The 26,014-nt window shown below is 39.8% G+C and overlaps 2 protein-coding genes across 2 annotated transcripts; one reads left to right on the plus strand and one right to left on the minus strand.

Moving 5' to 3' along the window:
• The first annotated feature begins 2,831 nt into the window (after nucleotides 1–2,831).
• On the plus strand, nucleotides 2,832–10,445 carry CCN6 (cellular communication network factor 6). The gene is made up of 5 exons (XM_010118152.2): nucleotides 2,832–2,894; nucleotides 6,214–6,490; nucleotides 6,924–7,166; nucleotides 9,323–9,516; nucleotides 9,921–10,445. The coding sequence occupies exons 1-5, from the start codon at nucleotides 2,832–2,834 to the stop codon at nucleotides 10,200–10,202; spliced, it is 1,059 nt and encodes a 352-aa protein (XP_010116454.2). The 3' UTR covers nucleotides 10,203–10,445.
• A 195-nt stretch (nucleotides 10,446–10,640) lies between these two features.
• Nucleotides 10,641–25,833, minus strand: TUBE1 (tubulin epsilon 1). Its single transcript, XM_086743340.1, has 12 exons — nucleotides 25,809–25,833; nucleotides 25,652–25,725; nucleotides 24,323–24,375; nucleotides 21,534–21,591; nucleotides 20,857–20,972; nucleotides 19,723–19,844; nucleotides 18,215–18,402; nucleotides 17,190–17,365; nucleotides 16,312–16,452; nucleotides 14,630–14,770; nucleotides 13,572–13,746; nucleotides 10,641–12,057 (listed from the first exon to the last, which is right to left on the minus strand). Exons 1-12 carry the CDS (start codon nucleotides 25,831–25,833, stop codon nucleotides 11,899–11,901), a joined length of 1,428 nt encoding a protein of 475 aa, XP_086599466.1. The 3' UTR covers nucleotides 10,641–11,898.
• Between the last annotated feature and the right edge of the window lie 181 nt (nucleotides 25,834–26,014).

The following is a 26,014-nucleotide window of genomic DNA, read 5'->3' on the forward strand; positions in this document are numbered from 1 at the left end:
ATGTACCTGTTTCTTTTACTCATCTGTTTATTTTTTTTTGAGCAAAGAGACACAGACAGTAGGTTTGGCTGACTGACAGAGGAGTCTCTTTGCAACATCCATGCACAGAGAGTGACAAAACAGGACAACGTGTTAAAACCTTCCTGCCAAAAGGTGACCCTGTAGCTCTGGCGTGTGTCTGGGACTGACACTACATTATTAGGAATGACCTAACCCAACCCTGGCTTTGCTGGATTTTGTCCCAATAACCACCAAGCCCAGTAGAGAGTATTGAAAATCCTGGCCCGTAACAAATATTGATAATTAATACTTCTGGCATTTTGTCTAAGACAGGGTATACTGTTAGAATGCATGGTTGTATTCATTTATGGGTTTATATCCCATGCTTTTCCACCTCTTAAGACAATGGATTTACATGGCATGTTTCAGGCAGGAATATGATTTTTTTTGGCACCAAAAAAAAAGTGTATAGTATGTAGAGGTCACTGAATATACAACCAAATTACATTTCCCATCAGGGTAGTATTAGGATGGCACCAGATAACAGAGCAGGTTTGGTTCAGGAAATGAATGATGCTTTATGTAATCAAATCTGCAAGGGAGATTTGGCAAGAAGGATGCATACAGACAAACTATTGCTGAGTCTGGACATGGCATTAACAGCATTAATTTTTAAGTTGTGAGGGATCACTAAGGATCTGCAGGAGAGGAAAAGAGCCTCCATTTATTTAAATCAGAGCCAATACTAGCAGAGACACGGACTCTAATAAATACTAAGTCAAGCACAAGGAGTGCTGCTCCTAGCAGCAGGCCCTTCCCAAGCTGAAGAAGCACACCGGTTGCTTTGCACACATGTGAGCAACCATAAAATCGCATTTTAATGTGTTGCACCACCAAAACGTCTTCCTTGAGGAGGAACCTTCCTCCCACCCCTCCCAAATGCAACATTTTCTATCAATCAGCTTAATTATACTCAAACCCCAGTTTCAAAGTCTTCCTCTCTGATCTTGAAGATATCATGCTCTCCAGGTGAATTCCAACAGAATACACCATATAGAAGAAGTGGATAATCCTACAGGAACATCTCTCTCCTGTTTCCCAAGACTGGGGACCATTATCCACAACAGATCTGTCTTTGCTGGCTCGCACAGAGCATTCCCAGCCCTGCACTGGCCATATGTTTTATTTCTGTGATGCAAAGAGGAACAACACATTTCAAATGAATGCTGTGTGCGCCCTTGCAGGGAAGAGAATGGGTGTCCTAGTCCTCTGACCTTCCTCACTTCTTCCAGGCTGGACCGGGAAAGGAATATCTCTGGATCTGCAGGAGAAAACAGTACCTGTCCTTGGACAGCCTGCATTGCTTATTATCACCACTCCAAAAGGCTGCCAGGAGAGGTTTGGCAGTCTCCACCCTTGGAGGTTTTCCAGACCCAAATAGACAGAGCCCTGAGTAACCTGGTCTGATCTCAGAGCTGACCCTACTTGAGCACTGGTTGGACTAGAGATCTCCTGGGTCTCTTCCAGCCTCAGCTCTCCTCTGATCCTGTGAAACAGGCTGTGTTTTGAAAGTATACAGAAGGGATTTTTGAGAAACGTAGGTGCTATGTTCATAAGCTTTTAATAGGAAACACAAGGCTTGAGTCAGACCTGCACTGCACTGTCACGTACTGGGTGTAATGTCACTGAAATTGCAGTTGATCTGCAGCATCCACTTGGTGCCTAGGTATTGTTTGGACTTTAGGTTGAAGATTGTGACAAAGTGGATGTGCTGAAGAAGAGCAGTTTTTCAGTGATTTACAGCTCAAGAATTTGAAAGGCAGTTCAAAATTCATTTTTAACTGCAGAGGGCATGTGGTGCTCCGAGTCGAGGAGCAAAACAGAATTGCTCGGTCTGGATTTGATTCGATGCTCCCACCTCTGTTCACACACAGCTGCTGCGTGAGCGCGGGCTTTGGCAGCCATCTCTAGGAACTCTTGGTCTTTACAGGAGGCGACTGAGTGAGGACAAGTGCAAAGGGGAAGCATTCACCAGGGCACCACCAACACCACTGTTGCAGGGGTGGAGCTTTTGTCTTATCCTGGAGATCCTCACTTCTTAGCCTAAAAATCAAGCACGTCACCTCGATAGTATTAGTGAGGAGGAAATGTCAAGATATGAATGGTCTTGTGTTTAAGCGGGGTGGCATGGCAGTAAGACAAGGTGCACACTTAAAGGAAAAGTACATTATAGTTTGGGTTTCTCCATTAGGATTCCATGGAAAGTAGTGGTGCAGAATATGTACTAGCGTTATGGCACACTGTATAGCATCTCTTTCCCTATTTAGAGAGCACGTACTGACGGTGTTTAAGTCTTACGCTATGATTCTGCTAGGCACAATATTGCAAATTTTGAGAAACTCTGCTTTCTCTGTCTCAAAAAATACAGGTATTTGGGGCTCTGCCCTTCAGATTTCAGAAATTCCTGTAATACGGACCTGAAGACAAGTTAAAAATAACACTACATTTCCAGCAGCAAGATTTTAAGAATCAGATGTCACCCCACCCAGCCTCTGTTAAGTCCGGCAGAATCTACTGAAGCAGCTGGACGGGATCAAGCAGGGTGTGAAAATCTGTATTCCAGTGCTGGGCAGGGAAAAGAAGATCAGTTGGAAATTTCAGTGTGAAGCTGGTTCTGTATGAAGTGGAGAATTTAAAGTGTGAATGCGTGTATGTGTTCGTGCATGTGCTGGGGAAAGTAGAGTTGGCAAGGGAGACAGAGGAGAGCTTTGTGTTCAGTGCTTCCTCTGACACAGCTCAGCCTGTTCCCCATCTCCCAGTTTCACTTCTGAATGTGCAGGAACATGCGGTGGCTCCTTTTTCCCACCATCTTCATCATCCCTTGTACACAACAGGTAAGTTCATTAGCAAGAAGAAAAAGATTTCTCCCTTCCTCATCCTGTTCTGGTTTAAAGTTTTTATTTGCTTAATGACAAAATAAATTTCAGAGAAGCAAATTCCTTATAAAGAATAAGGAGCCATTCCCTACTCCTGAGTAAATTTCATTTGCCGCTGATTTACTGCATCAGTCCTGATTTTGGTGGTTTTTTTTCTCTCTAACCTGTACACTAATATGATTTGGTGAAAAAAAAAAAAGCTAGGGAAGCTTAAATTGCCAATCAACTTGTTTTTTTTTTAAATATAAGCAGAAATGGTTATCTGATGCAGTAAGAAAGTAAACATCTTGTCCATGCTCATATTCCATGTGTGTGTGTGTATATATATATGTAGATATACACCATAGTCTGACTTCAGGCTAGTTTTACAAATGAGAACGGCACCTGGGCTGTGTTCTGCTTTGTCTCTTAGGAGAAAATTTTAAGTCATAGCTTTTGCTGAAGGTATTTGTGTCAAAGGCCAATTTCATTATTTATTTACTTAATTTTGAAAATCCACTTTACATGTACACAGCTTATTTTTCCTTTACGATCAAGATGAATGTCAAATGGAGAATTTTCAAATGACTGTCTCCCTCTGCTAACTTTCTGCGTATTTAAAGCCGGACTCTGGACTAAGATAACCGAACATTAGCAATAATACATTGCCTACTATTGGTATTTGTTTATTTATGCCATGCAGACCTTGTTCAATCTTTAAAAATAAGAAAACAAACAGCAACACATGAAGGGTTCCTACACAATGGTCTCATTTTCTGATCTGCCCATAGGATCAGGAAAAGTATGCAGTGGGCTTGTGTGAGGTGGATAGCTTTGGTATAGAAACTTCGGGAAGCAGGAATTAGAAAACTATTTGGCCTGTAAACTTTACAAACAAACTTTAAATTTTAATTGTAACTTGATAGATTTTTGAAGATTTTTCAGGTGGACCAAGTTTCTCAGTAATTCCACAGTTAAAACTGTCAGCTATTTCCCTGATGGTGTTTTTCTTACTGGGAAACTTTGTAGTCTCACACCTTTCGGTTGACATCTTTTCCTAAAAAAGGAGAGAAAGATCACTCATTTAGGTAGAATTCTGTAGGTTTAAAGCATATTTTAATTTGTACTATGAATTAAACGTACTGGCCGAAGCACACAGATTGTTTCCTGCCCCACATACCCATTTTGAAACGCGGTAGCTGATTGAAGCCGCATAACCTCATATAGCTGGCACATGGCCAAATTCCTAATAATAATGCTCTGCTTAAAAAGAAAAAAAGCAGCAAGAAAGTGTTTCCTAAAGCAGTGATACAGCCTTGAATGCTGCTAAATGTATAGGAACACCTATACATTTTTGTGTATTGTGTCTTGTTTCCAGAAGAAGCCTTTAAGAGGCTTTACACTCCATTGAACATGTTTGTCAAATTAACGTTATGTTTTATAGGAAAGTATAGCTGCCTAAAAAAAATTATAGTTCCGTTAGTTGTTTCTATATTATTGCTGCATTTAGATAAAAAGGATTAGAATAAATCCTTTACCAGTAAATGATTAACAAAATAACACATTTAGGAAAGTGTCTTCTGTATGCTGCATGGAATACCACATTATGTTGTTTAATATTCGTTTATTATATGAATGGCCTCTGTGAATTAATATGTATCTTAAAAATCGTTCAGTCAAAGGAACTTGAAAGCTGCTACTTTGGAGCTTCATTAGTAGCTGTGGATTAAGATATCGTAAGTATAGTTGTAAATGACCATGAAAAATGGAAATTAATGGTAGAAAAAAGCCTTTTAAAAGGTCATTTACTGCTGCATGCAATTAGGCCAGCTCAATTATGCTGCGAGAGCTTCCATGGGATATGACATATGAAATGCTCAATTCTGCAGACACTTCCAGTTTGAAAGCTGAGCTGGAAGGAAACCCAGACAAATGATCCTTTCCCCAGCTTTCCCTCAGCGTCTCTGCTGGAGATGGTTTCTGTGTCAGCAGAGCCCTGGAGTTTGGAGGAACAGAAGGAGACTGACAGGTGGGGCTTCATGTGCCCAGAAAAAATATAGGCTATATATATAATTTTTTTTTTTTTCTGCAAGCTCGATGGTGATATTGGCACCTGATGAGGGGCTGGATCTTGTCTTTCCCTCTTTCTCTTCCGGCAGTCAGAGCTGCTTGGTGAGAGCAGCTCCCAAACCTTACATTGTGCTGGTGGCCAAGCGCTGTGCGTGCCCCCACTTAACTATGGATCCAGTCATCCGCGATGAATAACTATATCACGATCTGCATTTCTGCTGAAATCAGCAGCATGGAAAGATTTAATGCTAAGATCTTAACTGTTACATTTTAGATGCAGTTCTTAAAAAAAGCAGATAGAATATAGCTGTCTCAAATAGATCCTTTCACACACACTCTGTGCTGACTTAATCTTCCCCCTTGCCTCGGAAAAATAAACCCATGAAGAATTACTTAGGGCTTCCTTTTCTTAATAAAAAAAAAAAAGGAAATGAATAAAAAAAAGACATGAATTCTGAGACAGAATGTAAAAAGAGTGGAAATGGAAAAGAGTAAATTCTGTCTAGATCTTTACTTCCTACTGCTGATACAAATCTCTTTTAGAGATACATCTTTGCCGTGTAAGCCCTGGCTGGGTTTGATGATCGCTTCATGCAAATAGATACATTCTTAGAAAATGTATTAAGCTCAGTGCAACTACCAGCCTCACTTATTAGGATTCAATTTTTGTGTCTAGCACAGGAGAATTTGTAAATACTGTAATGCTCCTTCCCAAACAGCTGCTCAAATTTTGGAGCAAAAGTAACACTCGAAAGAGGTTTACGATTTCCAAAGGCTTTTGCCATCAGAAGTGGCACACAGGGCAGTGGCTGGCTATCAAACGTGTGAGGAATCCAAAGCTGCGTAATTTGATACGAGGTTTGTGGGAAGAAATATTTAAAATAAATCCACTGTCTACTTTAAAATAGGGGTTTTTTTTTAATATACTTTAGCTCTACTAGAAGTTTTGTTCTTCTGAAGGCAAAGGAAAGATCAATGAATTGTGTTTCATATAAGTGGTAGGCCAGGCTCACTGGTGGAACAACACCTCAGTGCATGACAGCAACTGGTGAAATTGCTCCTCTGTTTCCTATGTAAGCCTCACAGTCTTTCACTTTTTGGATCCTGTGAGATAAGAAATGTTGTGTCTTCATGCAGCCCCAAAGTTTTTTTCCATCTCAACTTCATTTTATGTAACCTCAGCTACACGGAATGCATTCAGCTCTCAGAATATCCCACTGTGTGTAAGTTTTTTCACAGCCCACCAGTGAAGCCTGGAGAAAAACCTTCAGAAACTGGTGAAGTCCAGCAGCGCAAGGAGATTTGTCACTGGCCGTGCAGATGCCCACCTATGCCAACCTGCACCCCTGGGGTAAGCTTGGTGAAGGACGGTTGTGGCTGCTGCAAGGTCTGTGCCAAGCAGTCAGGAGAAACCTGCAATGAAGCAGACATCTGTGATCCCCACAAAGGCCTCTACTGTGACTACTCGGAGGACGAGCCTAGGTATGAAACAGGCGTGTGTGCATGTAAGTTGTTCTTTCATGTTACCTTCTTGAAATCCAGGTGGGTGGGACCACGCAGGTGAATGGCTTTGGAGGAAAACTCTGCTTGCTATTGTTGCACAGCTCTGTGCTAGGCAATTTATCCTAATTTAGTCCTCTGCTCGGTCATAAAATCTGAGAGTAGGGCTGGGACTGTCTTTAAACTTACCTGCATATGCATTAGCGAAACCAGTTCATTGTGCACAAGCCTATTGTTCGCAGACATGTTGATGATTGATTTAAAGTTAGGTGGTTGTAGTTATCACCAAGCATAAATTTAAAAAAAAAAAAAAAAAAAAGTGCTTGGTCTGGGAACAACTCCAAGCTGCGGCTGCAGTAAAGGCTGATTGCATTTTAGCTCTGTAAGCAGGAACCACGTGCTCCTCCTGTGTTAGTAACTGTTGTTTACCATTTGCAGATCTGGTAGCTGTAGGATGTGAGCTCAATGGAGTTTATTATCTTAACGGGCAGACCTTCCAGCCTAACCCACTTTATAAGTGCCTGTGTGTCAGTGGTGCAATTGGATGTACACCTGTATTCACACCAAGAGTAGCAGCAAGTCCCTGCGCCAGGGTCAAGGGCAGAAAGAAGCCCGGACAATCCACCTGTGGCCTGGGACAGCACAAGCAGCTTCAATCAACAAACTACAGACTGATGTCAGGTGTGCCTGGCTACACTGGTAAACTTTTCTATACATGAGCCTTGCTGCATTTAGTGTCCCTGGCTCCAGCAGCCAGGCAGGCAGCACGCTGGCAATTTCTCAGTTCTCACTGAAGGCCTTTGCCAGGGTGACTGGTCTGTCCCAATTACCCCTCTTACTCTGAGGTCACAGACTCTTTTCTCTGAACCAGAAAAGCGAAAAAGCCTTTTGGCTTCTATCACCAGCGAATTGGCCAAAGCTGCCTTCAGCCCATCTTTCTGAAGAGGTTTACTACTCATCAGATCAGACCAATTAGGGCTGCTGGTGGACAGCCGTTTCGCAGCCTGGGAGCTGTCTCACTTTCTCCTGCTTTGTGGTGATAGGGAGTCTTGGTTTTCACATACATCAGTAGCATGCTGCAGGCCTCTTATTTCAACAGAAAGCAGAAAATGATAAAAGTTGCCTTAGTGCCTTTCCTGAATTCACAAAATTTCATGTCACTACAGGGACAACGCTCCCCTCGGTTTCTCCTCTATTCAGTCTGATCAAAAGCATACATGAGCTTATCCATGCAGTTCTGCCAGGGTCAGTTGATACTCCCTTTAACCCCGTTCTTGCTCTGCTGCTAACACTGTAGTTCTCTTTCTCACTTTAAGGAGGCACCATTGCCAGCAGCAGCTATCCTGGCCTTTCCCTGGCCACAGTTGCCTGCACTCGTCCTGTCTCCTTCCCTGTGCATGAGGAAGTTTCCATGGTGAAACCCATCTTCATTACAACTGATTTGGGTGCCAGAAAGCTGAGCCATTTATTTGGTGGCAGCTGGAATCATGGGGAAATTATGGCCCGAATCATCATTATGGATCAATAAAATAAAACTAAAAGGATTGCAAAGCTTATCAGAAAACCTTCATAAAAGACTGCTGAGTAAATAAGTAGATGCACATAAGTCAATCTGCAGATAAACAGACTTGCTTACAAAATCTGAAGACGTTAACAGTGGCTATGCAAGTTAGCAAAAATAAAAAAAACAGCTTATCTTTACTTCAAAGTTATGATAAAATACCTATAACCTCGAGAAAAAGATACCTGGCTTGCGAAGCACACTTCCTGTTTGACTTGGCTCAGGGACCCAACAGCCCATCCCTGTGGTGGCTGTACGTGCTGAAGGATGCTATTCCTCAGGTGATACAAACCCTCTGAAGAAAAGCACCTTGAATTTTTTATTTCAAAGGAAGTTCCTCCCCCTTTCCTTTCCCAGCACAGCAGAAGTAACATGTCAGCTTGTACATGAATTCTCCATGGGCTAATATCTATTTTGAAAAGTCTTTTTTTCTGTTAGTGTGGGTAACAAGTGCTAAGTTTCACTTTACTGCTCTTGCTTTGTTTTCTGGCTTTCCTTGTCAATTTGATTTACCTAATTCAGATACATAGGGATGTACCTAGGTCATACTTATAAAAAAGTATAAACGACCATCTAACTTCCCTTTATCTGCTGCATATCTGTGACAGGCTTTTAATCTGCTTGCTGCAATGAGATCTTTAAATCACTGTCTGCTTTCCAGGTATCCTTGTGATTCTGCCCGTGCTCTTACCTAGGTGCACAGATCCCACATAGTCAGGTTTTTTTTTTTGCAGTGTTTCACCATGAACTTTTGCACTGCAATCTTGTTTCTTTTTTTTTTTTAACGTGTACTCCACCTAATCCAGCCGCAATCCATCAGAAAATAGGTTTTTTGGTGATATCTAGAAGTGACTGGAGAATTACTCCTCAATACAAGACCTAAAGCCTTCGCAATATCTACAAAGAAACCAACATGAATGTTTTCAGCACCCCTTTTCAAGCTATGCTTGGCTTTAAATAATTTTCAACGCCTCTTTCATTCTGGACATTTCATAAAAATTCCACAAGTAACTCTTTCCACATAACATTTCCATCACATTAAATTAGAGGGTCATAGAACACATGCAATTTCATGGTCCTTCCTTGGATCCGAGTATCCAGTGTCAGTAAAGCTTAACAGCAGCTCAGCCTGCTCTTGTATAATTTTGTTTATGCCTCATTTTTAGATTTACCTACAAAAGCACCTTCATGAACAGAAATTAAATGCTTATCCTTTTATTTTCAATTAATCATTTTGGGGCTGTTGTGCTGCATAAATAATACATTGCTGTCTTAGCTTACAGAAGCTTACCGCTGGTTTTGAAGAAAAAGTGCCTAGTACAGGCGACTCCCTGGACGCCCTGTTCCAGGACCTGTGGCATAGGCATGTCCAGCAGAGTGACCAACGAGAACAGAAAATGTGAAATGAAAAAAGAAAAGAGATTATGCTTCATCCAGCCTTGTCTGACCAATACACTGAAGACAATAAAGGTATTTTCGAATATAAAATTACCTCCTAATAGAAAATGAAAATATTTGAAGTAATAGAAAAATTGATGTATTAGCAACTACTAAGGTAAAATGACTTACTATGTTTTTTAAGGGTTTTAAAATAACTCTCTTCTGCCTTCAGTCTTCAGGTTTCAATAGGAAACTACAGATGTGTAATTTCAAACAAAACAATATAATGTCCTGAAATATAAGTGCTGCTAGTGCTGTCCTGGTGCTCTGTCACTCAGAAAATATTTTCTGTTTGTTGATGGATAAAGAAAAATAAGACAGCTTTCAGAAGGAGTAATTTTAAAGATATTTTTATGTAAATGTTGCCATTTTTTCTTACATGTTCTATTTTTAATATGTAAAAACTCTGGCTTTTCTTTGTTTTTATATTGAAGATTCCAAAAGGAAAAACATGCCAACCAACATTCCAGCTTCCTACAGCAGAGAAGCTAGTTTTTTCTGGATGCTCAACTACTCAAAGCTACAAACTAACTTTCTGTGGGGTGTGCTTGGACAAGAGGTGCTGCATACCTAATAAGTCCAAGATGATAACTGTACAGTTTGAGTGTCCCAATGAAGGCTTCTTTAAGTGGAAGATGATGTGGATAACATCGTGCGTATGCCAGAGGATTTGCACTGCTCCAGGAGATCTATTTTCTGAACTTAAAGTTTTATGACACGTTACACCATTGACTGTAACATACGGCGTGTGCAACAGCCCATTCACACCCTCAAGAGTTAGTGTCACCCCCTGCTACAGGAATGTTTATAGTGAAACTACATATGTGAATATTCACTTTCTTAAATGGCACCTGGAAAATGCAAGTAAGAGTGCATCTTTTTAAACTTAATTGTGGAAATATATTCTTTAGAAGGATGTATATAACACTAATACTGTCAAAATGAGAACATCTGGTAATTAAAAAAGACACAGCAAGACAGCTTCGTACTCCAATGTAACAAGTTGTTGCTCACAAAGACAAATGCATATAAATTCACAGATGCTCTGACTAACCTATTAGAAAAAAAAAAATACCCTGTAATTCTTCAGCTATCATTCTTGATTCTCAAATTAACATTTTCCACTATGTATGTGCAAGGGTAAAACACATCAATGCTGTTTCAACCTAAAGAACTGAATTTTAAGCTCAGATTGCTTTTTGCAGCAGGTAATCTTTCTCTAGTGCTGTGAATATAAACAATGCACTTGTGAAGGAGCAAATAAATGGGCATTTGCAGATAAAAGAACTGCAAAATTTAAAGGAGATTACTATTTTAGAATGCTTTCTTAAAAAAATGCTCTCAACAAATGTTATCACAAGGTTTTATTGAATACTTCTGGACTAACACAATGAAAATTGTGCTTACTTATACACCCACTCCAACTCTGCTGGAGGACTTCAAGCTTTAAGAAATCATTGTATTGATCCATTCGGATTTGTAACAGTTCACTAGCCTTGCTGTTCTAAGACAGCCAAGGCTGGGAAGCAACTGGAAATAGCTGTACATTGTATTTTGTAAAAGTTCTTACTGTAATATAAAACTCTACTTACTCTGATACTTATAAATATTAAAACATCTATTTTACTTGCACTCTCTTCAGCCTATAAACTTTGTTCTCCAGTCATTATACCATCATTATAAGTGCATGTTTTGCTCAGAGGTATATCGTATTATCTCATTATCAAGTGCAACTCAGCATTCATTAATATGAATCATTAAAATAATGTTAATTAATACTTCAAGTGTCATACTTGAAACAAAATGGGTTTTGTTGAATTTTCTGATATTGCCAATTTTCACTGGCAATTGGTTCATCAACTCAAAATGCTCTATTACAGCTAAGTACAACATGGAAGCAAAAATATTAAATCTACGAACACAGCTTAGAGCATTCTGAAATTACTACTATCCTGCAAAGTTTAAGAGGAAGCTCTTCATTAGAGGCTTGCTTTCTGCTTTGAAAAGACTATGTGGGCTTTTCTTTTGTCAAAAAACAAATCTAGCAACAGTGATCCTTCTTCAAAGCAAGGCCTGCCTTTAGTTTACCGTAAGCTGAAAGTCTGATAAAAGAACTACATTTCCTGGCTGCTACAATTTCTCTTTCCTCTCTTTCCAGCGTATGGTGTGTCAATTTACTCCACAGTTACGCTGACTGGTCTTACTGATATCTGCCATAATTAGGTGCCTTCAAATCTTCCTTACAGGCTGGGCCTGTCACGTAACACGTCACCTCTCAGAGAGCTGAGGAACCCGTTGTCCCAGTCTCACTTTGGAACGACAATAGCTAGGCACGCTGCAATTCATTCTGATTAACTGAAGTGGCTGGCTGCTTGGGGGATTTTTTTTTGTTTTAAATCAGTTCTTCTTCCTTTAAACAGCTATCTTCAGTCTTGATGGATCTGTCCTAGGCCCACCTTTTGTGGCATCCAGTTCATTGTACTCTTCTATTAGGTCAGACAAAGAGGATATGGCTTCAGAAAAACAGCTTTGCTCCATCCCGTCTATATGCAGGTAATGGTGAAGGTGAGCCTATGAGAATAAAATGTTCAGTGTTACTCTTTTTCTTGGCACCTAATTCCCATGGCTCAGTGTCACTCAGCCTGCTCTGAAGAGGGGAGCGCAAGCACTGCAGAAAGTAGATTTAAAGACTTGTATCATGACTTCCCTTGCTTAAACACTTGGCAACTTTAGTAACAATCCCCTGTGGAATCACAGTTCATAGTAGTCATTTCTTAGACATCCATCTTTTCATCCTCTGTCTTCCTGGGTACACCTGACCAAACTGTGTATTGGGTTTATGTGGCAAGACTGGGGTGGGGTGGGTGGGGAGGTGCTGCAGGGATGGCTTTTGCGAGAAGACACCAGGAGGTGCCCCCATGTTGGACAGAGCCAGTGGCAGCCAGCTCCAAGATGGACCTGCCGCTGGCCAAAGCTAAGCCCATTAGTGATGTTGGTAGTGCCTCTGTGATAACGTATTTAAGAAGGGGTAAAAAATGCTGTGTAACAGCTGTGGGAGAGAAGAGTGAGAAAAATGCAAGAGAAACAGCCCTGCAGGCACCAGGGAGAGAAGGAAGTGCTCCAGGTGCTGGAGCAGAGATTCCCATGAAGCCTGTGGTGCAGCCCATGGTGAAGCAGTCTGTCCTCCTGCAGCCCATGGAAGACCACAATGGAGCAGAGATCCACCTGCAGCCCGTGGAAGACCCCATGCTGCAGCAGGTGGATGTGCCCTGAAGGAAGCTATATGGCCAATGGAGAATCCATGCAGGAGGAGGCTCCTGGAAGGAACTGCAGGTCATGGAGAGGAGTTCACGCTGGAGCAGGTTTGCCGGCAGGACCTGTGACCCCCATGGGGGATCCATGCTGGAGCAGTCTCTTCCCAAAGGACTGTACCCTGTGGGAGGAACCTCATGCTGGAGCAGGGGAAAAGCATAAGGAGGAAGGGTGCCAGAGATGAAGCATTATGGACTGATCACAACTCTTGTTCCCCATCTCCCTGCGCTGCTCGAGGTGAGGAAGAGGTAGAAGAGTAAGGCCTGAAATTGAGCGTGTGAAGGGAGTTGGGTGAGGGTGGTTTTAGTTTTGATTTTATTTCTTGCTATTCTACTCTTATTAATTGGCTATAAATTAAATTAGTATTCCCCAAATCAAGTCTGTTTTATCCATGACGGTAATTGGCAAATGATCTCCCTGTCCTTATCTTGACCCATGAGCTTTTCACCTCACTTTCTCCTCCTGTCCTGCTGAGGAGGGGAAGTGAGAGAGCAGCTTGGTGGGCATTTGGCAGCCAGCCAAGGTCAACCCACCACAAACTGGTAGGCAAATCTGTCAGATGCTGCCTCATTGCTGAAGAAAATAAGTATATTGCCTGGTAGATACAGGTTAATAAGAAGCAGCTGTTAGAATTCCTTGACAGGTAACACAGATTTAAAATTTTGGGCTGCCACTTTTAAGCAGTCCCTTTGTACTACTAAAGCTTGTTTCCCAGTAATGCAAGATGCTAATGATTAGTAGCTGTGGATGTTAAAATGATGACAGAGTTGTACCTTTTTCTTGTAGAGCTTCATAAATCTGTCTTTAAGTTCAATAAAAGTTGGTTTCACACAGGTGTTGTTTGCTAAAGCCAGAAGGGAATGGGAATGGCCCACAGGAGGTACTGAACACAAACCAGTTTTCCAGCCCTCTTGATTCCAGGAGACAAAGTGCAGGGAAGGCTTCAACCTGGGATACAAAAATGTACAGTTATCTAGGGAAAGTAAAGAACACAAAGCCTACATTTTCTCAGCTAACAAACAGTCTTAAAAGGTTAACATTGAAGCTTTCAGGACTAAGACAGACAGTTATAACTAGCATTTTTAATAAGACATTTTAGAGTTCAGACTGAAACTGTGTGTCTATTTTAAATTTAAACTGCAAACACCAATTTTGTTCTGTTAACTTAATTTAGCAGGGTTTGAAAAATAAAGTTACAAGCACCTATTTCTATAACATGGACTGCAAACCCTCTGAGATTGAGGACAGGGACAGATTAATACTGTGCAGGGACAATCACTATACCTATAGTTTAGAAGCAAGTAAAATGTTTGTGATTCTCAGAAATTTTCCCGTCTGCCTGTAAAATCCATCCTGTATGTGAAGCTTGCCTGCCTTTCCTGTTATAACTATATAGGTCAATAGGGTAAAAGGTAGGAAACAGTGCTAACAATACAGAATTGTTAAAATAAGGATGATTCCATATCTACACAAGAGTAACCATGAAAGAGAGCATGCTTCTGTTCAGAAAAATCAAACTTCTACTACAGAACCCTATTCCTCCCATATCCCTTACTGGCAGGACACTTCTGGAAGGTTGGGCTTTGCTTTCTTTTGCATTTTTGAAAATGGGAGGAGCAGTACAGGGACATCTAGTCAGCTCCCTTTATTTGGAAATCCAAGAACGCTGTGACTTATTCTAACTCATTAAGTAAATTAGTTTCTTCCCTTCTGAAATTAAGAAAAATATTTCTAAGTATTGAAATTCTTCAGATGAAAAGTGAGAGTGCTCTGGACAACCGACAACAGTTTCAGTAACAATAACATGACTACTTGGTGTGAAATTACAAACCTTTCAATATTTCTGCGAAGGTCTGAAACCTGCACATTGCCTCGAACAAGAAGTGCACAGGCGAGGTAGAGGCTATGCTTCGGGTCCGCTTGAATTAGTTGATGATCTCTGCTAAAAGCATCTGAAAACATCTGATCCAACCTAGGCAGAAAGAAAACAGTTATCTACTCTTATTAAAGAAGGCTACAAAAGTTCTTCAGAATGCCCACCTTCAGGGTTTAAAAGTTCCTAAAATTCTGGAAATAAAGGTACATTTAACCTGGGACCACGAATGACAGGAAAAAGATTCAAACCTTTCTAGGTACATACATCGGCATCAGAAGTTTTTAAAAACAGACCTGATCCATTTTTCCCGCTCTTCTCCCTCATGTTACAACCCACTGTTGAGTCTGAATTCAGAAAAGTGGACAGACTAAGAGATCTTTATTAAGGAAATTTTAGGTCAACAGTTGCAAAGTATTAAAATAGTAAAAGGACTTAAATACTTGGGGTTATGGTTATACGACAATTTGAGCAATCTCACTGCTTGTGAAGGATCTGACAAGGAGTACCAAAGGGCTGCAGACCCTTACAGAACTGATTATCTGTCTGTCACACTTTACTATTTAAAAAGATCCATGAATTATGTAACTATTAATTTTGATTAATGATTTAGGAAAAGACAGACTGTAATTATTAGAACTTTATCATGTATGACTGCTTTAAAAGATGACACAGGAGATTAGGTTCTTCCTCTCTTCACCTCCTTAATCAAGTTCCACTGGTACTGTGGGATATCAAAGATGGTGTCTTGAGGAGGTCTCTATGGACCCATAATATCTAAGCTATTCTTTCAATTTGTTCCAAACTCTCTGCATCTATCATCTCTAATTTTTTTTTAAATCACCTCTGCCACAATCTGCCTATTAAAAAATAACTAAATAAAGGAGAAGAAAATGCTACTGTTCCCACCTCATTCTGAAACATGATTGACTGAGCATCTCCCCATAGCCTGCTACCTTCCCTCCAGCACTCTGTCTCCTCAGGGTATGGTTTCCCAGCTAAAGGTCACAACTTGCATAGAAAAGGGGTGGTTCTGCCCTCTTCTCCACTTTATACACTTTCATCGCTTACCCTTAGCTGCCTCTATCACTATTTGGTCCTTTTGCTGTCTGAATTTAACTCACTAAAACCAGTGAAATCTATTTTAACTTGTTATTTTTCTGCCATGTCAATGGGATAAATCATCTCACAAAATCTGACAAGCATTAGCTTATTGTTACAATAAGCTGCATAATAGGCTCACTGCATCTCCAGACTGAAGATGCCATTACTTCCCAAGAAGTCTAATTTAATTCCTTGTTTGTCTTTACAGCATTTTGTGAGTCAGCTGCAAACTATCACCCAAAAGAACTTGTGGAGTGGGTTCTATCAATCATTTAAGTAATACATTTTCCAATAGAAACATTTCCCAGCAGAGATAACAAAAATATATTTCAAGTTTACTTGCTCAACCATTACAGAGAAAAGGGAGAATGGATTTTCTTAAAATCAGCAGGACAAATTTGAAAATGTGTCAGACTTAAAACTTTCAGAACTTCTACCATTAGTTTTGCTATAGAATGGAATTATTAAAACGAAAACTATGGAAGAATCAGAAATTAAGCTTCAATCTCAAAGCTTCCACAATAATTTTTTCTTACCTTCTAGAAGGTACATTAACATCAGCCAATGTGTACAGAGGAGTCAAGCTGGAAACCAAGTAATGAAGTCGAGGAAATGGAACCAAATTCATGCTGATTTCATTAAGATCCATGTTAAGGGAACCTTCAAACCTAGCAGAGCTGAAAAATTAATGAACTGTTATAAAACCGTTATAAACTAAGTAAATTACTTTTATAAGGTAAACACTAATTAAATCTATTTTTCAATCGTTCCCTACAATAAAACAGTAAAACAACACAGCCTTCAAGAAACTGTTCGTTAGAATTACTAAGCTTTCACACTTGGCAGTAACAGAGCTATATCTTAATTCCTTGCACTTCTCATTATAGAACAATTAATCATTAAGAATGATGTTTCCCATCTTTAGCACTGGTTTTCAGTATGTGTACATAGCTGTTTTAATAAACAGGCTATAACAAAACATGTGTGACTTTGCATTCCTGACAAGCTGTTTCCAAGCAAAGCAGGCCAGTACTCCAGAAGTATATTACACCAGCAGTTTCTTACAGCAATAGACAGTTTAGGAGCAACAATGGTCTGACGATATTTATAAAACAACACAATTGGCACAGAAAGGCAAACCTCCCTGGGCTCCACTGAGCATTAATGGAAGACGATAGCCTTCTGCCTATAAACCTTTTCTTACTTCAGTTCTAGGACTATCACGGCTGGCACACCACCACTGCAATCTGAATACTTTCAAATATTTTAACATTTAGTAACTAATTTTTAAAAAGAAGAGACTCATTAAATGGAAAACAATTAATATTCTTTGAGTTGATGCAGGCCTGCATATTGGCAGCACACCTCACCTCTAGCAGTATTTCTTTTACAGAGGAATAATCTGTAACTTTACCTCGTCAGGTTTAGCAGCAAGTTGGCTACGATATTATTCATTGCGTCAAATGGCTTCTCTTGTACAGTTTTTGCGCTGCCTGCACTTGATGTTACCAGGCTGTTTTGCTTCACAGTTGACCCTAGCTTCCCAGAACTGATCATCTGATGAATTTTATTAACTATACCAAACAGAGACTGTGACAGAGGAAAAAAAAAAAAAAAACAAAACCAAACATACAAGAAGTCTTGAGCACAGAGGTCTCAAACTCAGTACCCCAATTTTTCATTTCACTTAATCGTAAAGAAAAAGCTGAGACGTGGCACTGTTAGTTCAAAGACTATACCTTTGATACATGGAAGCCCAACTTTTAACCAATTCCAATTGACCAAAGTGTTCCCAAAAGTCTGTTCCTTACATGTCACAAACATGTACACAGCTTGATTCAGAAATTTGAATTTTATTCAACTATTCAAAATCCTCATCTTCTAAAATTACATTTTACATTCTTATAATTCCTGTGAGAGAAAAATATATTCTCACAATGTTATTTCACTTTCTCTTGCTTTTTTCCATAAGCAAACAGCAAGAGAGTCGCTAAAGTTAGATTCAAATGAGTGTAGTGGTTTGTGTAGTCAGTTGTGCCTATGATGCCCAAATCACCAATCAGTAAAGTCAAATCTGTTGGAATTTGGGAGTGGTTAACCATTTCCCTTGCAGGACTCTACTAATACTATGCACAATTTGATTGCTAAAATAATGTAAGACTCTCAGCTTCAGTAAATAGAAGCTTTTCACTGTTTACCTTGAAATAGATGTGAAAAAAATTGATTCTAGACTATTTTGAAGATGCAGAGTAACTTTTTAGTGATACTCATACTAATTTCAAAAGCCTGCAAGCGACTTAGGAGTTCAATTATTACTTTAAAAAATGAAATTACAGTTTTAAATACTTGGCACTCAAATCAATACACAGAAGGAAGAAACACTTCCTATGTGCAGCCTAATAAAAAAGAAATTGACAGAAATGGAATATTATTTCTTACTTCATTCTCTATGGGTAGCACACAGTCTGCATGTTCATTAAGCTCCTTCATAGCCAGAACACTGTTATATGGAGAAGTAATAACATCATCTTCACCAGAGGGATAAACTGAAGTAACAAATCTATATACTTCTGGGAATTCATCCTCAAGCAAATTTAGCACAAAAGTTCCAAGACCAGATCCTGTCCCTAATTATGAATGAAGACAGAATGAGAGAAGATAAAAGGTTCCCCATGTTATCTTAAGCTTTAAGTCTCATCTATTGGAAACATACAACTTTTCAATTATATATATTAATGAACATTTTCTGAATCATTTGGCTGACAGTGGAGGCTACTCAGATGTAAAGTAAAGCTGGAAGGTTTTTCCCAGACAGAAAAATAATGAAGTGATAAAAGTATTTCTCATGGTATACCAGATAGGATGAAGTATACAATCTCAAAAATTTCTGCAAACTGAAAAGTCCTATTACGTAACAAACATTTTTCTGACCTAGTATTTTTATTTCTTATTTTAAAATCTTTAATTTGAATTTTGAAATAATACATTTGTTTAGAAACATTGAACTGCCTCAAACAAACACTTACTTACTTTCCTTTTGAGGTTTCTTTATAAAGTTTTCTTGTTCTCCAGTCAAAACAGAACAACCCCTTTCCCCCCAGCACACTTTTTTTTCCTCATTAGCACTAAGCACATAGCACCGAGTTCAAATCAGAGAACTGAACTGTGGGTTTTCTGACTTGGACAGTTAACATTCTCAGCAGCAATTTCATCTATGAACACGACAGGAATTTTCTGCAATAATAGAAACAATATCTGCAGGGTCTCTCAAATTAAGCAAATGGCCACAAAAAAGGCCCTTGACAAAACTCTTGCTTCATATTTAAAGCTATTTTCTGTGTCTTTTTCCACATCATAACCAGTTATAATACATGCTCCCTCCACGTTTCTGAGGGAGAAAGGCTTAGCGGCAACACAGTAATGACAAAATCATCACTGCAGGGGATTTTCCCTTCTGATTTATTAATAAAGCAGCCAGACTGGATTCAAGAGAATTGTGTGGAAGGAAAACAGAAAAACAAAGTTTTTCTAAAGTTAAGCAACATCAGAAGTCTCCTTCAAAGGCTTTTGGAAAACTCTTTCACCATGATTAAAAATAACTTAATTACAACAATGTTAGTGCTCTGAGGCCACTGTCCCTTCTTCTGATCCGTAAGACCTCAGTGTTTCCTTGTATCTGGTACCTCGTCTCGATCCACCCACGGCCTTGCATTTAAAATTTTAGCTGTATTTCTGTGCTGAGTCGCACTTATCTTAGTTCATTATTAGGGCTCCTCAGTGCTCTAACAAAACAAATTATTACAGGTCCACTTAATTGGACTGTTTAATTTTTTATTCTGCATTCTGAATGACGTAGATTATTACATTGATCTTCTTTTCAAGATCCAGGTTTTTCTTTTTCATCTGTGACTGATAAAATCATACTAGTCATTAAAAAAATTACTTACCACCTCCCATAGAATGAATTATAAAAAAACACTGCAAACAGTCACAATGTTCTGCAGTTTTCCTCAGCTTTTCCACAATGTTTTCCCGGTACTGAGAGCCATATAGTTTATGACCTACAGCCCTGAGGACATGAAAAGTACTTTAAAAAAAAAAAAATCCAACAATAAATCTTTCCATTTTTTATTTTAACTCCACCTACTGACATGTTATAGTTCAAAGTCCCGAGCTGGGTGCCACATCTAATTTGTGAGAGTTCCTAAGCTGTGACTATATCATGTGAACATGAGAGTCAGGATATGGTTTTAATTTTGAGGATGCAAGAGGCACTATGTTCCCAGCTTTGGAGTATGCACTATTATTTTGTACCAATAAGGAAATAAACTCCCATGTTGAATGATCAAATTGTAATTATAAAATGAAAGTTATACATTCCTTAACAATAAGGATATCGCTATGTAATACATGTACCGATCTTCCTTTGAGTACTATGTGAGCCAGTTGCTAACAGTAATAAAACCTCTCAAATAGCTAATTTTCAACACACTTGTCTGCTAGATGGTGAATTACAGGACGCTTTATTCCCCATATTGCACTCTCTTTCAGTACATTTGCTGGTGATTTGCTTTCCAGTCTGTAGCATACTATTATTAGAGGTGCATTAAGGTCTCAGTGAAAATTTGGAATTAATTATGTCAATCAATCTTTGTCTGAATTTCTCTTTTTGGTAATGTAGTTTATGTGCACAAAGATAGACTCTGGCGCTTAGAAATCAGAAGTGCATTTATCATATATCTCATTTCCACACTAGCTGCAGTCTCAAACTATGTTACAGCTTTGACTAAACAATGGAACCAGCTGAATACCAAAGAAACAAAAATAAAATGCACGGTCTTTTGAAAAAGAAAATTTAAAAAAGAGGAAGAAAAAAAATAGACAAAATGATATATCAGCAGAATTATCCTTCCGTAAAGGCTTTTCAAAGTCCTCCTGCAGGCAACAGTGATTCCAAAGTTTACTGGTAATATACTGCAGCTCTCCAGGGGCAGAACAAACCAGAAAGCTACTGTTATCATTTCCCTTTTCAAATGCCATCTAATTAGTTGCTAAGAAATGCTTTCTGAAGAGGTTCTCACCAGTTGTTTCCTGAACCAGAAACATCTGTGATAAGCTGCTTGCTATCAAACACATCCCTCAATGGTCCCTGCAGAATTTCGTTTACCACACCCTCCTCCATGTCAATCAACAGCGCCTTTGAGAAAGGAAAGAATTAAAACTCAGTCAGTAAGCAAAACACCCTTCAGAATAATCACACAAAGAAATACACAATTATTTACAGAATAAAAGGTATGTTGTTTCTACTGTGCTCCAGATAAACTTTTTCTTTTAGTTGGCTGATTTGCTAGAAGTTGTTCAGTAAGATAGTGTTTCAGATAATGCAATTTTCATAAAAGTTTTATAATATTTTGCCCCAATACTTAGAAATAAAGAAATTAAAACATTTCTATGTTCAAGTTTTTTTTTGCTTCTTAATCACGTAAAGTGGCTCAAAAAACCCGCACTCCTTAGAAAATTCAAACAAAAATGTGGTTGGTAATATCTGCAATAATTTTATTAAAGTTATTATTTAAATTACTCAACAAGACTGGCAGGAAACAGCATTACTCCACCAAACCATAAAAGTTACTATTAGAAATTCTACTATTCAAAGTTGTATTTTAAAACATGCAATCATAAGGACCTCATGAAAATTCCTTTACAACTGGATGTAAATACGCAATACAAAAAGAATGATCTTTATAGATTGCCTTACGCGTGCTTTTAAAGAGCAGATTTTTCCTTTGTAAATATCAGGTCCATCACCACCACTTCTGAAAACGAAAAATAAAAAAACCCAAGCTCAAAATTGTAATAGAAAACAAAGCAATATATACTAGAACAAAATTTCCTGCTTAATCTTTCACGTTCAGAGGACCCTTACAACGTAAACAAACAGAAATGGCCTGAACATGCTGCTAAAAAAGACCTCATAATTCCCTGAAGTAATGCAATTACAGGACATGATCTCAATCAGAAATATCCTAAGCACGATTTCAGGAAGCTGAAAAACGAAGCATCAGAAGTTTACTCTCAGGTTCAGCCTCTACTCTGTGGTAATTCTACAAGCATTGCCAAAACTTGAAAGGATTATCTTTTACCATTTAGGGGTACAGAATCATAGAATCACATGGCTGGATGGGACCTATAAGATCATCTAGTCCAACCGTCTTCCCACTACCATTGCTGCCACAGGTACTAAACCATATCCTGTAGCTCCTCATCAAGCCGCCTCTTGAACACTGCCAGGGACAGCGACTCCACCACCTCCCTGGGCAGGCCATTCCAGTGCCTGACCACTCTTTGGGAGAAAAAGTAGTAGTACAGTACTGTCCTACTGCTCAAGGTGTGAAAGCTGTATAACTGCACCAGCACAGGACCGTGCTTGACTTACTTTGCCATGAAGACTTACCAGTTCAAAAATCATGCTGGGCTGACATAGCTTAATTGTCCTTTTTTACCAGGACCAGTTATACTGAGCCAACCCCGGGGACAACGCATTGTCTACAATCACATTGTTTCCACAATGAATGCTGGTGCTTCTGCACTCAAAGGATGAGATACACCAGTCTGGCCAAACTATATTCAACATAGGGAACACATCAGGGATACTGGAAGATTGATCTAATTTTCCCCTCAATTATTTACCTAATTTGGAGGCCAGTCAAGCCTAAATTTAAAGTATCTTTTAGACTATTCTACATTCAATCACAATAATATTCTAAAAAAACATCAGTTGAAATTCGCTACAGCACCAAATGTTCTGACCATGCTCAGTCCCATCAGGACTGAGAGGAAGAGAGTATGGGGCTCCACGGGATTCCTCAAGGATCTTTCACCCTCTCACTCAAAGTAGCTCTCCAGGCACTTCTCACTAGCTGAACGGCTCACAGTAGCCTCCAGCACTCGTGGAATTCCTCTAGCCTACACGACTCCCTCTATGAATCCACTATAGCACCAAGAAATCCAGCTAGAGAAGTTCAGGGACTAACAAAACTCAAAGAGGAAAAAAAAAAACCTGAAATCAACACTTTTTTCTCTTACTAAAGACCACTGTCTTTCTGGTCTTTCATGCCAGCCCATACTTCCAGTCACTTTGACTCAATTGCTGAAGAAAATCCCTGCATTCCCTAGAATCCCCTAGGCTGAAGACATGCATTTCTGCATATAAAATCATATATATGCATAACCCCATTTCCAATACTACAGTTTAATAACCACAACAGAAAAAAAAGTCTGTCTAGTTCTGCCAGAGTGTTGTTCATAGCTGTTTCTGACAGGATAACCCACCTGGATTAATTATTTTGAACAGTGGTATGGCATAGCATAGAAGACTGAAGTTTGTCACTTTTATGACACAGGGTTTTACGCCTGCAATGACCTGGGAGGTGAACTAGTTCTTTCTGATAAAACTAAAACAAATCCCACAACAATAACAAAAGGCCAAAACCTCATAGTCTGAGCAACAGTTTGAAATGACTCTCCCTAACTAAATTATGGTTCAAGGCTAGCGATAATTGTTTCAACAAGAAAATGAACAGCTCCTGGAAAAGATGAGATTTGAATAATCATTCTTCTGTTTCACAGGTAGGGGGATCTTCCTTGAAACTTCTACAGTATTTAGTGAGGTAAATCCTTCCTCTTTAGAGAGAGAAAACAGATGTTTCTATTGTAGACAACCTGTCAATTATAAATCTGGTGGTTTCATCTGCCACATACAGAAACACACACACTGTTTACAAACAAATTTTATTGGTAAAAAAAAGAAGATATTAGAGAAAAGGCCTACTAGGAATGGCAATGATAGTGTTCTTTCAAAGAGCTAAAATTTGAGACAAAACAATCAGTATTTCAATGCCATTTTAGTTAAAATTCCATGTTGTACTGCAGCCTTGCCATATGATGGAAGGAAACAGAGGCACGTCAAATGCTTTTTAATTAGTTAAAATGCAACAGCAATATCCAAGTGCACAGCTGTTTTATTCTTGCAAACGGCAAGGATTTTTGTAACTGGACAGGTAAGAGATGACTGAATGCTCTTAAGGTATGAATTGGTTAACTTAAAAAAAAAATCACAGCCAGCACTCTTTGTGTAACAAATCAGTCAGATAAAAGGGATTTAAAAACTGACATGACCTTTTCTGACTACCTTATATACAATTCCTCTTACAAATCTTCAATAAACGCTGCTAAGCTGGTATTCAGAGGGCTTGCAGTCCCATCATGATTTGCAACAACAAAAGCTATCAGATCCTGACTGTCCATTTTTAGGACAGAAGGAAAGGAAAACAAACCCAAACACTTTTAACACCTTTAACTACTGAAGTAAGTATAGTTAAAATTGAAAGTTACAGACAGCATTTTGAGAATACAAAAAAGCAAACTCTTTTTCTAACACAAACTAAATACGACCTGAAACAAAGAAAACTGTAACTTAGGTTAAGAGAAGATGCTAGAATTGTTGATCTGCTGTTATCAAGCAGATTATGAGCTTACAAGACTTACCTTGTATCTACGTTCCTAAAGAAACTGCTTAATGCTTCATCATAAATTCCTTTCTAAAAAGAAACAACACAACATAAGATGACATGTAATATCAGAAATTCTCAGTGCTTTTTCATAGAATAATTTCAGTTGGAAGGGACCTCTGTAGGTCACCTGTCAAACCTCGCGACTCAAAACAGAGTGAATATCTATGTTGAATCCAACAAGCGCTAGTCAGCACTAAAATGAACATTTCATCTAAGTATCAGCTTGATATTAAAACCTAACAGGAGGATGTAACTAGGAAATTATTTTCAGCAGAAGATTAAACAACTACTCTTCCTCAATTTCTAAAGACTTTGGATTTTACTGAAGATCCCAATGCAATTATTAAATTGAATAGCTGCTCTTTAGCTGACTCAGTTTATCAATGATACAACACTCAGTTCATCACGGGCTCCGTGCCCATGACACCAATGTCCACAAAGTTCTGTGGAAAGGAAAGCACACCACACTGTATCAGTGATTCCTAAACTCCCTGCTGAGGGGTGGCGTGGAAATTACTTACCCTACCATCACGTTAAAGAGACCTGACAAGTTTAAATACTTCAACATTATTATTTTTACAGACTGCTTACCACACTAAAGACCTGATGAAGTAGAATTTGGAAGTCACTGTTCCCTACAACACTAAAACCAAGAGACTTTCCATGTGCATCTGAACTTCATCCACTGTCTTTTTACAGCTACTTCAACAGAAGGATTGAGAAGGACTGCTCATTGTTATCTGTTAATATACAGTGTTTATGAGGAAATGGTGGTATCTTTATAGTCATGGCAAGAAGAGTGTGCATTTCTGTTCAGGGTACTTGGCACAATCCTACGCCCTCTTTACGCTGCCATTTTCATCAGCACAACTGCGCAGTAAGTCATTGCACGGGATGCGCTAACATGGAACACAAAGCTGGGGGCTTCGGGGGGCTGCTCTTTTCCTTTTTACTGCCGGTGGCAAAGAACCTGCACTGAACAACCCTCTCTTCTCACAAACTGCCTCAAACTCGACAACGCCTGCCTGTAGGGAGACACACTGAGCTTTTCCAGGTGGAAAGGCTTGAGAAAGCTGGTCTGGATTAGAGAAGAGCAGTTAAACTGCACAAAAAGCTGGGGGCACTTTTGTTTGTAATGAAGTGGCCTTACTGTAACCAAACAAACACAGCGCTTTGCAGTCACAGGAAAGAACGCGGAAGGAGGCGAGGGGCGAGTGCGGAACCCGGAGGCTCGCCCCGCCCGCCGCCTCGCCTCCCTCAGGCCCGCAGCGGCCGGAGGCGAGGCGGGAAGCGGCGCCGTTACCTTGTTGACGGCGGCGTGCTCCCGCAGCGCCAGGTCCCAGAACCGGCAGCCCACCTGGTTCCCGCACTGGCCCACTGCAAAGGGGAGAGACACCGGTCAAGCAGGGGGGCGAGGAGAAATAGCAACAGGAAGGGCTCCGGGCGCCACGGCCCCTTACCCTGCACCACCACCGACTGGGTCATGGCTGGGCGGGCAGCCGCCGCCTCCGCTTTCGAACTCGGCGCCCGGAAGCCACGCCCCCTCAACGGCCGCGGCGGGGCAGGAGGACGTTGCGGCGGACGGGCTCTTCCAACGGCGCAGCCTCCCTCCCCCCGCCTTCATCCCGCAGTGGAACGTCCCATCCATTGGTTTAGCTGCGGGCGC

This window comes from Chlamydotis macqueenii, chromosome 3 (assembly GCF_036417535.1).
Source record: "Chlamydotis macqueenii isolate bChlMac1 chromosome 3, bChlMac1.mat, whole genome shotgun sequence".
Lineage (NCBI taxonomy): Eukaryota > Metazoa > Chordata > Aves > Otidiformes > Otididae > Chlamydotis > Chlamydotis macqueenii.

Coding starts and splice junctions, on each gene's coding strand:
- CCN6 (XM_010118152.2), top strand. CDS start 2,832: ATGTGCAGGAACATGCGGTGGCTCCTTTTTCCCACCATCTTCATCATC. Junction 2,895..6,213: donor TCATCCCTTGTACACAACAG/GTAAGTTCATTA, acceptor ACTGTGTGTAAG/TTTTTTCACAGCCCACCAGT. Junction 6,491..6,923: donor TGAAACAGGCGTGTGTGCAT/GTAAGTTGTTCT, acceptor TACCATTTGCAG/ATCTGGTAGCTGTAGGATGT.
- TUBE1 (XM_086743340.1), bottom strand. CDS start 25,833: ATGACCCAGTCGGTGGTGGTGCAGG. Junction 21,592..24,322: donor TTTAGGAACGTAGATACAAG/GTAAGTCTTGTA, acceptor TTTCGTTTTCAG/AAGTGGTGGTGATGGACCTG. Junction 17,366..18,214: donor TGCTACCCATAGAGAATGAA/GTAAGAAATAAT, acceptor CCTCTGTCACAG/TCTCTGTTTGGTATAGTTAA.